General features: G+C 41.1%; 1 protein-coding gene across 2 annotated transcripts in view; it reads right to left on the bottom strand.

The window, feature by feature from the left end:
* Positions 1 to 3,012: 3,012 nt before the first annotated feature.
* The window catches only part of MCTP2 (multiple C2 and transmembrane domain containing 2), a 196,192-nt gene continuing 186,747 nt past the window's right edge, over positions 3,013 to 12,457 (bottom strand). For both annotated transcript variants that reach the window (XM_025391701.1, XM_025391702.1), the window contains 2 exons: positions 10,176 to 10,273; positions 3,013 to 8,005 (listed from right to left, as the gene is read on the bottom strand). In XM_025391701.1, the coding sequence (XP_025247486.1) occupies positions 7,937 to 8,005; positions 10,176 to 10,273 (167 nt within the window). In that variant the 3' untranslated portion in view covers positions 3,013 to 7,936. The remainder of the gene's footprint in view (positions 8,006 to 10,175; positions 10,274 to 12,457) is intronic.

The following is a 12,457-nucleotide window of genomic DNA, read 5'->3' as shown; positions in this document are numbered from 1 at the left end:
TCCCAGGTTCAAGCAATTCTCCTGCCTCAGCCTCCCAAGTAGCTGGGACTCTTGCTGTTTTTAAGAATACTCTCNTTTTTTTTGAGACGGAGTTTCGCTCTTGTTGCCCAGGCTGGAGTGCAATGGCGCGATCTCAGCTCACTGCAACCTCCACCTCCCAGGTTCAAGCAATTCTCCTGCCTCAGCCTCCCAAGTAGCTGGGACTCTTGCTGTTTTTAAGAATACTCTCTTGATCTTTGACTTACTACAATTTGATTATAATGTGCTGAGGAGAAGACTTTTTTGCATTGTGTTTGGGAATCTCTAAGCATTCTGTATCTGGATGTTTAAATCTCTTCCTAGACTTAGGATGTTTTCAGCTATTATTTCATTAAATAGGTTTTCTAACTTTTTAATTTTCTCTTTGTCTTGTGGAACACCAAAAAATTTGGTCCCTATAAGGTATCTCATATGTCATGTAGGCTTTGCTCAATTTTTTTTTGTCTGCCTGTGTTATTTTAAAAGATATGTCTTCAAGTTTTGAAATTCTTTCTTCTTGAGCTAGTCTATTGTTGAGCTATTGAAAGTATTTTATATTTTACTTAATAAATCATTCAGTTCAATTTGTTTTGTGCTTTTTGAAATCTCTAGAAAATTTCTCATTCATATACTAACTTATTTTTCTGATTTATTTGTATTGTTTTTCTGTATTCTCTTTTATCTTACTGAGCTTCTTTAATATTGGTATTTTGAATTCTTTATCCAGGATTTCATAGATTTCTTTTTTTAGTTAATCTGTTGCTAGAGAATTATGTCCCTTTGGAAGTACTATCTTTGTGGTGTTTTTTTTTTTTTTTTTTTTTTTTTTCCATGTTTCTTATATCCTTACATTGATATCTGAACATCTGTCATGACAATCACTTCTTTCCACTTTTTAACTTGCCTTCCTAGGGGAGGACTTTTTCCTGAAGATGTGTGTGTGGTGTTTGTTGGGTATGGTACTTTGGCTTTGATTCTGGGTGCATGCCGTAGTGTAGCTTTCATGATTTCTTTGGCTCTAAATAGCTTCATTGAAGTCTGTGATTTTCCTCAGTGGCCTAGGTTGTGGTTATTAGGGAAGGCTGTGGTGAACTTTTGCTTGTGACAGGGACACCAGATGGGCCTGTCCTTGGGCCCCAGTGGTAGCAGCAGCATGCTAAGCATATCTGTCCTTGGGCCCTAGGACAGTGTATGCTGGCACTGTATTAGCAGACCCAAGCAAGCCAATTCTTGGGCCTCCAGGCAGCTTGTTTGGGTGATGGTAGTGGCAGTCATGGACTGGTGGTGAGTGTGTCCTCGGGCACTTGGGCAGTTTGCATGGCATAGGTGATAGCAGTAGTAGTGGTGGGACTAACCTCTGAGTCCCGAGAGCTCCACAGTGGTGGTGGCAGTGGTTGTGACCGGCTGGGCAGGCCAGTCCCCAGACTCACAGGTGACACGTGTGTGTGTGTGTTGGGGGGGTGCCCATTGTGATGGTAGTGGCAGGTTGGGTGGCCCCAACTTCAGGGCCCTTGTTGGAGTGCTCAGGTGCCAATATTTGTGGACTGGCCTGGGTACTCCCCAGGCCTCCGGATGCCAGGATTGGGTACTAAGGGGTGGGGGTCAGAGCCAGGCCCAGTGGACTCATCCTCACATCCTTCAGTAGTGCTTGCAGATACTGACTATGGAAGGCAGGGGTAGTGTGACCCCAGGCCCCAGAATGTTCATGTTGGTGTGGCAGCAGCCATACTACACTCCTGGTATGGGGGAGAATAGAGTCAGTTTCAATGGCAGCGGTGGTACGCAAGTGACTGGGAAGTGTACATTTCACTTGCCGTTTGGCCCCAGTTGAGGCAACCTACTGCTGTGGCTGTCACTTGGTGGATCTGTTGTCCTTAGGGTGATTAAAAATGCACAGCAGCTTCACAGTTGGGAGCAGTGTGGTAGCTGCCAACGGCTCACACTTCAGCCCTAAAGGTAGCGGGCAGCTGGAGTTGTGGCTGCAGGTGGAGCATGACATTAAGGTTCCAGGGATATGAAGATGCAGGGGCTGTTGGGCCCAGGGCAGAATGCAGTCTGGTGAGGGCTGAGATATCAAAGCGACAACTTGCTGTAGCTGCTTAGGACTTGCGGGTGTGTGGGAACATGTGTGCTCCCTCTCTGGGGCAATGTCATCACATGGTCTTCAGGTAGCTCCCTATGTCAGTCTTGGGGCTCACAATAGTCAAGGGGAATTCCTATGGCTGGAATGTGGGAGTCTGTAGTGGAAATGTTGATCATTAGGAGTCACCCACTTACTCTTTTCTCATCTGGAGAGCCTTTCCTGGCTCCTAGCCTATCGTACCTGAACAGACTGTATTGCTCTCTTCCCCTTCCTTGCTTCAGGTATTTCCTGTCACTCTCTGTAGAATTCCAGTGTTCTTTCTTATATGATATATGTGAACTGTGATTATCCACTCATTTTTTTTGGTTCTTCGTCGTGGAAGAGAATACAAGATGTCTGGTCAGGCATCTGGAAGCCTCACTGATGTTTTCAGTGTAAAGACTTTCATATATCTTTCACAATTTTGTATCTGTCTTCATAAGGGATTTTGTTAAGTAGTTTTCCACTCTCTGTAGGACTTGGTTTTGAAGGAGAGTTATGTTGGCCTCATAAAATGCTTAAGAAAGTGTTTTCTTTTTTCTTTTGTTATTGTCTAGAGGAGCTTGTATAAGAGTGACAGGTTTTTGTTTTTTTTTCCTCTGTAAGTATTTGGAGAAGTTTCAATTTTTAGAATTATTTTGAATGAGCGATTATATCTAAAACACTTAGAAAGTAACTGGCATTTGATAAATGCTATAAAATATTAGTATTCTTGTGTGCTTGAATATCCATTTTCCTGCGTAAATCATTACATTAAAATGCTAGGACAGAACAGCTGTGGGCTTTACACAAGGGTAACATACTTGAAGCCATTCCTTTAGAAGTTATCCTTCGGGATTTCAGTATTTATTCAATTATCAATTACCACTCAGTGCATTTTCAGAAGATTTTTATTTTAGTTTTTCAACTGTTCTGCTGCCATAAGATTCCTAATACATAAATGAGAGGCAGGTTTTGATAGAACATAGGTTTTTTTTTTAAAGTTCAGGGATACCTGTGCAGGTTTGTTACATAGGTAAACTGTGTCAGAGGGGTTTGTTGTACAGATTATTTCATCACCCATGTATTAAGCCTCATACTCGTTATTTTTCCTGATCCTCTTCCTCCTTTCACCCTTCACCCTCCGATAGCCCCAAGTGTATTTTGTTCCCTTCTATGTATCCATGTGTCCTCATCATTTAGCTCCTACTTATAAATGAGAACATGTGGTATTTGGTTTTCTGTTGCTGCATTAGTTTGCTAAGGATAACGGCCTCCAGCTGTATCCATGTTCCTGCAAATGACATGATCTCATTCTTTTTTATGGCTGCATAGTATTCCATGGTATACATCTACCACATTTTCTTTATCCATTCTATCAATGATGGGCATTTAGATTGATCCAGTGTCTTTGCTATTGTAAATAGTGTTGCAGTGAACATGTGTGTGCATGTGTTTTTATAGTAGAACAATTTATATTCCTTTGCGTATATACCCAGTTATGGGATTGCTGGGTCAAACAGTATTTCTCTCTTTAGGTTTTTGAGGAAACACCCACCCTGTCTTCCACAGTGGTTGAGCTAATTTACACTCCAACCAACAATGTGTAAGTGCAGAACATAGTTTTAAATAATGAATATGGCTAACTCCATCTCATGTCCATGAAGAATTTTTTTGCAGCTATTAGATTTACACTGAGGTCATGACACATCTGTTTTCTTACTAAAATAATCCCAAATATCTCCTTTCATTCCAAATTCCAGCCCTCTCTCTCCTTTCTCCTCCACAGTGGAATTTTTCAAGGGTTACCTCCATTCAGAGACCCCATATTTTCACATCCACTCACTTCTCAACCCAAACATGGTTTCCATTTCTACCATTCCACTGAAATGACATGTTGCCAGGGTGCTTCCAAACTGTCACATCATTAAGGTCATGATTCTGTACTTACGTGATCTCTGCAGCATTTGATGTTATTGACCACATCAGCTTTCTTGAAGTATGCTCTGCCATTGAATTCTAGGGTGGTCCATGCTTACTGTTTTTCTCCTCTGTATTTACCCCTGTTTCTATTTACACTCTTAACTGACTTGCCTTTATATATATGACATCGACTGTTGAGTTCTTCAAGGTTTAATTTCTTGAAGCATTTAGTTTCAATCACTTTGATATGCAGTGTTTGCCCTTAACTTGTGTACATACCAGTACAGTGTGTTACTTCTCTGAGAACTAAATCCATATATTCCATTATCTTGCTGACATTCCCATTTGGATGCTTTCCAGGCACCTGAGATTCAGCGCTAAAACTGGACTCCTGTGGCCCTCTCACAGCAGTTCTTACAGTTCTCTCCCTTAGTGAAAGGTAACACCATCTTCCTAGACCTGGAGACAGGGTGACTGAGAGCCATCCTTGACTCTACTCTCCCTCATCCCATAGTCCAGCAATTGTTAAGTCCTGCTCACTTTATCTCTTCACCGTCTCTCAATTCTACTTATTTTTTTTTCCAGTGCCACTATTTGAAAGTCTGGGGTGTTATTCATTTATCAGGAGTACTACAAAAGACTAATATTAATAACTCTTCTCTAAACTTTGAAAATTGCTAGGCTATGCATTGCAGCCAGAATATTTTTCAAACTTAAATCTGAGCATGGCATGCTGTTTCTCGAAAGTATCTGTTTAATGTCTGGCTCTACCAAGGGGATGCAGTCTGTTTCGTTCCAGAAAATTATCAGCATTCAATATAGACTTGTTAAATGATAATTTACAAGAAAAAAGAATCAAAAGACTGTTTTACCACCTGGAAATAAACATTATATTTTCCTCTGATATGTAGGTAAGAACTTCAAATATAAGACATAATTTAAAAGGTTATAATTGACATAGCCAGGGATTATAAATAATATCACACAAAATAAGCTCTTAATGCAAGAAATTAATCTCCAGGATAGATCATACTAATCTGTGCAACCCAGTCCTCTGTTCTGAAAGCAGCACATGAAAAGGCAGAGAAAGAAAAATAATCTCTGTGATCTGGCCTGTTAAACAAGTACTTATTTCCTGAGTAACTATTAGGTGCTAGCTATAATGGGCTATTCAGTGGAGGACAGTGGTCAAAGCCTCTTATGATGTACGGCAGATGCCAGAAAGATATGAAAGATGTGAAGGTACAAAAAAGGAAGTTGGAGTCACATCCAGCCACAGGACCAAGCCTCTTTGGGGCAGGAGACTTGGAAGTGTTGAAGGAGAGTAGAATCTATTCAGAAAGAAATTGGGGGGAGGTCCTTCCAGTCTGAATGAAGATTAACTAGGCATAATGTAACTGGCATCATGGCCGTGACATCTGAGAGGTTATGAAGGCCTCCACTTGGGTAGTGGCAATCAGAACAGAAGTGGTCAACGCATTGACACTGGACCTACTAGGCTTTCTGAGTTGGGAGACGAGAACAACAGCACGAGGAGCAAAAAAGAGGATGACCGAGAAATTCCGAGCCCAGAAAATGCCAGTCCCAGTAAGGCAAACAAACAAAGAAGCTGGAAGGAGATTATGAGGGTCGGGGTTCTGAAGACAGGGAGAGACAGATGATGTTTAGTTTCTGACCTGCTGAGGTGTAGATGCCTATCAGATCGAGAGACAGGACTAGAAATGGGAGGATAAAGTTTGAGAAGAGAACCAGGAAAACTTGGCAAGACTTCAGCATCCCTACTTAATTATCATACTGTGAATCTATAATCCATACATTTTATTGAAAGCATTCTGGAATCTTTCCTAAAAGTTTTTGACAATTTGTATAAATCTTAACATGTCACTTACAACTAACATTCCTTTTTAACATCCAGTGTCTACTTAATTAACTAACAATTGTTTTCTATATACAGTTTATTCAAGGTTGATTCGGTCCTGCTCTTACATCCCAGCTGGGGTTTGGGTCCTAAACTTAACACTGAGAATTTCAGTCGGGCTACAGAGGAAAGAAGTCTAACTAATGATGCCTTCTTGTCGGGCAAATAATTTCATTTTGAAATTCTATAGCAAAAGAACAACAATAAAGTATTGGTTCCACTTTTAAATAAATAAGGGGTTATTTTGCTGCTGAAAGTTTTCATTCAAATGACTGATCAGATCTCACATGTCTGTTTAAAAATGTCTGACTTAGGTCGTTACCAAATGACAGACAGTGATAAACTAGATGATAGTTAGAAGCAAGACAATGAGGCATTGTTTACACAGAAGATTGAGTAACTGGTTTGACAAAAGAGGTTCTTGGGTATCTATTGTATGTACAACTACGAGATTTACTGGAGCTTTTATAATTTCTGCAAGGCTCTTTTCCAGCCAGCTTCATTAACTTGAAGTAAATCAAATCATGCAGAAATCTGGCTCAGCCAGAAAGCAACCCAGTGAGATACAACATGAAGAAAAACAGACACTGGATGATAACATTTAGAATCTTTGGCATTTTTTGTAAACATTTTGTTTGAAGATTATTAAATTACAACCCAGAGACAAAAAAATAAAATAAAATAAAATAGGGAACTCACTATTAAATGAGATCTTTTCACCTTAACTTTTCTTTATAATACATACATATATAAAAACTGCACAAAGTATGTGTCAACAAAATACAGTCTTTAAAACTTAAATATCATTTAAACAGAGTTAATTGCATACATTTTATATATGCACAAAGTCAGGATTTTTACATGGCAGGGAAATACTGTGGAATGATGAGGTCTGCAGAAACAGATGCTGTTAAGGAGGACTCTGGGGTGGTATTTTCTAGAAATGGGGTTCTGAAATAAATTTTTATAGTTTGTAGCTTATTTTACTTCTAAGAGGAACAAAAGATACATTTGGGCAGCTGAAGTATTTCTACTTTCTGCTTAAAACATTCAGGCAAATGAAATGATTATAATAATTAGGTAAGCAGCCTTATTAGTCTCTTGGTCTTTAGTTCCTTCTCTTTCTAAATACCTAGAGAATTCATTCATTCATTTCTCCCCTACCCCCACCTGCCTTTCTGAAATTGTATGTTGACATTTTATAATATTTTGAAAATATGCAAAAAGTAAAGTCAGGAGAAGTGATAGCAGAAAGCAACCAAATACTTTCATGGAAGCCTCATTTTTCAAGTGAGTGATCTCTAGGGACCTTCCTGGGGCATCCATGGCCAGCAATGGACCACGCTGCAGGTTGACCATCCAGCACCGAGAGGTTTCCCAAAAATTCACATACATATCCTTAATAATCATGGCTGAAAGATCTCTAAAGGTTCGAACTAATTCTGGTAATTATTAAAAATGTCTTTCAATAATATACCGTATTTGGACAGACGATGGCTACCGAAGACTTGTTAACTCGGAGAAGAGACTTACGCCCATGAACAATAATCTGAAAGGAGTGTGGGGATGGGGAGTGGAAATAACTGAATCTTAATGAGAGTCTGTTGGAGGTGTGAAAACAAGTTCAAAGTCACTCTTGAATCCAAGTGGGCTCCTGGCTGTTCTCAAGGGAGGTGGTGTTCAGACCCATGGCTGCAGCCTTGTTGTCTCCTATTTCAGAATGGATGTTAGTCTTTCCCAGTCTCAGGATTGTTGCTTTTTGCTGGGCTGACCCTCTATGCAACTAGGACACCCATGCATGGGGGTGTGTGCACATGCATGTATGTCTGTGCACATGAAGGAGGAGGAAGAATACAGAGGGTGCCACAGGGTATGCATTTCAGAAGGACACCTTGGGTACCACTGAAACAGCCATAATGTTGGTCTAATCAACCAAACACAATATTGGGTGCTGCTGTCCAAAGTCAGTGTGTGCCCTAGAGAGCGCTGCGCTTCTTCCGCAGGGGGCTGTGGCCGCTGCAGAGTTTCAACTCCGCGTACTGCACCTGTGAAAACAAACAGCCCTGATGCTGGCGGTTAGGTAACCCTAGCTCACCACAGTGTGTGCTAATGGCTCCCCAAGGACAACCTAAGGCAAAGGAAGGAAGGTTCAAAGGTAATGAATCATTTTCTAAACACAGGAACATGGAGGGATTAATTGCAGGAAGGATTTGAGAAGTCATGCATCATTTCTTGAAACCAAAATATTAAAAGCAGATTTTTCTAATGAGATGCGTGGGTTTCTACCTTCTCTGGGCACTGCAAGATGATGTTCGTTTTGTGTGTGCCAGTTTTCAACCATAAGTAAGCTTAATAACTGCCTCTTGGGAATGTTTATCTTAGTATATGATACAGCAACTTAGGATTATTCATTTAAAAATATCTAAAATCTTGGGGAACACATCTCAGAAAATTATATACATTTACTTTGCCTGAGAGGAAAAAATGCTGAAATTGATACCCCAAGACTTTTATATAGATTTCTCTTAGAAATTAATTTCATTTGCAATGTAATGGCTAAAACATCTGTGATAAATATGAGTACTCAGGAGTCCCCAGTGGCAAACTGTCACTGTGTTATTAGAAAGCGCCCTTGGCGAAACAGGGAGGATCTTACTCGCATACTGTATATCTTCCTGGAATGCTCTTTTGTCGCATCTCTCTGTGTTCATGCCAACTGCAACTGGAATGGCCACTTTGAGGGCTAGTGCCTGGACTGTGCACAGAGAATCCCTGGGGGCTCGATGGAAATTTCTATTCTTCAAGGATACAGCATGAACTCACACTGCGACCCAAGTGATGGTACGCTGCAAACGTATTGCTTTAGTGTATGGGCTTTGATAGGCTGCTGGTGGAATGGCTTTATTTAAAATATTGTATTACAGACCACATGTGCTCCCTATTTTTAGCATTTGTGCCAAATTCCCCAAGGACATTATGCCTGATCACAGAAGTCAGGCTGTACCTTGTCAGAGGCAGATAAATGAAGAAAACACCCCATTCCTTATGGTGTTTTGCGAAAGTGCCCTCAGGGAGCAGAGGATGACATACCTGTCAATCTTCAATGCAAAACAAACAGGGGCCCAGTTATTACTTTTTAATTAAGTAATACAAATGTTAAAGAGTAAATTCATCTTTATAGAATGTGTTTTCACAGCTAATTATAAAATGAAGTTTAAAGAAAGATAGCATCACAAAGTCCATTTTAATTTCTAGAACTGGGAATGAAGGGGGAAGAAACTCTAAGGCCTATCCACCCCAGATCTTTGCAATCCCCCCTTAGCTGCCAGGGAACAAATTATGCTACAGTGACTCAAATATGAAAATCGATATTTGATTTGGGATTCTCTAAGATATTAAAGGATTGTGTCTTTGATCATCTTGATGATATTTCACGCCATGGTCTCCCCATCTACCTATTCAGTGATCTCTATTCTCCATTAGAGAAATTGCCGCCTGCCCTCCTTCTTCTGGATTTATAGCAGGCTGATCCACAGGGGCCAGGATCGAGCTACTCTACATGACTTTCTAGTATTGTTGCCTTCGTTAATCTCTGTGTATCCACAGAAACAGGACGCTGCTGGACTAAGTGACCATTATCTGTGAATAATACTTCTGATTGATCTCACATTATTTCACACTGTCTCTGCCTCTTTGTGTATTAGAGTAAATGGGGGCTGCACTCTCAGCATCCCTAAGTCTTCAGAGGGAAGGGGATAGAAGGGAGGCCTAGGAGATATATCAGGGCAAACGAGAATAAAAAGAATAATCCTCTTGTCCCCTGCTTCCCCTAAAATGCTTGCCACCCAGAAGAAGAAGAAGAAAATAAGCAAAACTCCCCGGCTTTGAATCTCATGCAATTCTACTCACTGAGCCCATTTTATCCTCTTTAGGGAGGCAAGCAATCGAAAGGGGACAAGCGTCAGTGCACAGTAGCCACACAGTGTGAGTTTCAGAGCATTCTAAAGTAGCTCTTTTTCAAAACAATTTCCCCCAATCACCTCATGCTTTGGACAAAGATTTTCCTGCCACTTCCCTGCAAGCCAGGCCTCTTTAAGGATTTTCTGGTTCCTTATCTCAATTACTCACACAAGTGAAGCCTTGTGCTCCTCTGGCTCCAGGGCTGGCCAGATTTCAGGTCGGGGCCACTGTTGGTGGTGACCATTCATTACGTACCTTTTGAACATCAGATGGCACCCTAGAGAGGAAGTCTAGTAGCTCGTTATTGTCAATGGAATAGGGATTTCGAAGCTTCTTAGTAAATTTATTTATGCCTGAAAAATAGAAACACAGGAGATCTCTTTATCAATCAATCGATCATCTATCTATCTAGCATCTATCTTCAAAAACTTGCCTGACTGGGGGGAGAGGGGATATTCACAAGTAAAAATTAGTGTGAAAACAATTACCAGACCTCAAGTCATGCACATGTTGCTGTCATGTGGAATCATTCACAAATGCCTTTTCCTGAAGGCAGGAAGCAGGGGCTGGTGAAGAGGGGCTCTGCCTTCTTCAGCTGTGAAAATCCCATTACAATCCCAGCAGCAGGGCGACAGAAACACACGCTCAAACTGGGGAGCACGTTGGCTCTTTTGGAATACGCTGATTAACAGCCTCCTCTGCTATGAAAACAAATGTCCCAGATGGGAAAAGGCCTTCATTAGCCCAAACAAGTCCCTGCTTGGAGGCTCTGGACCAAACATAGCAGTGGGAGGCAGAGGGCGGGAGATGTTTTTTTGTTGTTACAGAGAAAACTGCAGTCATCCGTCTTTCCCCACCTCCAACTCATTTTCACAGGTTTCTCTCCTCTCACAGCAGAACAGAACCTGACATGTTGATTGTACTTTGATGCTGCAGGAAACTGTGAAAAGTTATTATTGGAAAATTATCTTACTATGGTTGCTAACTTAATTTACGGATCACAACGTCGGCGCGTGGGTCTGTCTGGGCAATGGAGAACATGCTAATTTAGGACAAGGACAATGATAATTAGAAACGGGTTCAACGTTTAAGACGTCGACATCCTATAGACTGTCCCTCTGTGGTGGTGGCACCTTGGGCTCCCCCGCATATCCAGGACACGCTCTGCCCCTGGCTAACTCTTTAGAGGGGAGTTCCTCTCAACCACGTTTTGTCTTCTACTCTGCTCTTTGGAGCTGCTTTGACTATATCCGGAGCTCATAAGCTGTAGTCTTTTCACCAAATGTCAACCTGCTTTTCATGTTGAGTTTTAGAAGCAGAGAGACTAGGTGGCCTTCTGAAGTTTTGCCACAGGGTGCTTGTTTAACAAGGATCATATCTGAAGGGCTGTCAGTCCCAATGATGCTGAATGAATTCTTAGCTTCGTTGTACTCTGAATGGCTCCTACTCAGAAGTCAAGGTAACATTTAACTGTTCACTAGTCCCCAACACACAAAGGGTTTGATTTTTTTTGTTGTTGTTCATTAAATATTATTTTGCTTTCATCTGAGGACTAGGCTTCCTGCATGGCATTATACCTGACACAATGCCAACCTCCAGTCATTTCTTTGGAGGGTCAGATTTACATCTGCTTTGCAAATGGGAGCCAGCCATTGTGCCCAAGTAAATGGTGGCTTGGCGGTTGGGCTGGTGAAGATTCCTAGCAAACGATCCCCTTTCCCTCAAGTCAAAGCTGCACTCTGCCTTTTTTCCCTCTACCCCCACAGCAAGCTTCATGTTTCTAGCTAAAATTTCCCCCAGTGTTCCTTTACATTAAAATACTCTCACTGTGTTATTCTAAAGACATTTAATTGTAGCATGGGCTTTTTGGCAAAAGAAAACAGACAAGGCAAAATGATGAAGGGAGACAAAGACGTATTGAGAACAGATATATTTTCTATTGTTAATTATATATGGTGTGCGCATCTGGAGTCTTTACAATGAACAGCAAGGCAGGGATAATATCACAGCTGATCAAAACACTGCATTCTTAGTCACTGAGAAGATTATAAACCTGCACAGTAGCTCAAATGCACCAATAAGGGCAAAAGTATTCCACAATGCACTGAGACTATCTATGTTCAAAAAAAACCAGAATACAAATTATAGGGCACTCAGACTGCATGTTTTAAAGGCACACCTTATTTATGAAGGTGTCCAGGATCAAATGTTCCAATAATTCTGCCCTATTAACAACTGTGTGAGACTGACTGTCAACAGGAAAACATAGACTCCTTGGTTATTTTTTGTTTTAAGAGACAGGGTTTCGCCATGTTGATCAGGCTGGTCTTGAACCCCTGACCTCAGGTGATCCACCCACCTCAGCCTCCCAAAGTGCTGGGATTACAGGATGAGCCACCACACGCGGCCACCTTGGTCATTCTTTAAGGGACAAGAAAACAAAGGTTATGATGTAGGAATACCTGGGCCCCAGTTTTGGCTTCATCATGTATTAGCTGTGTAATTTTAGAAAAATCACCTTCCTGTACCTCACACTT

The sequence above is a fragment of the Theropithecus gelada genome, chromosome 7b (assembly GCF_003255815.1).
Source record: "Theropithecus gelada isolate Dixy chromosome 7b, Tgel_1.0, whole genome shotgun sequence".
In the NCBI taxonomy this organism is placed as follows: Eukaryota; Metazoa; Chordata; class Mammalia; order Primates; family Cercopithecidae; genus Theropithecus; species Theropithecus gelada.
Note: the sequence above shows the minus strand (reverse complement) of the source record. Positions and strands in the feature narration are given on the sequence as shown.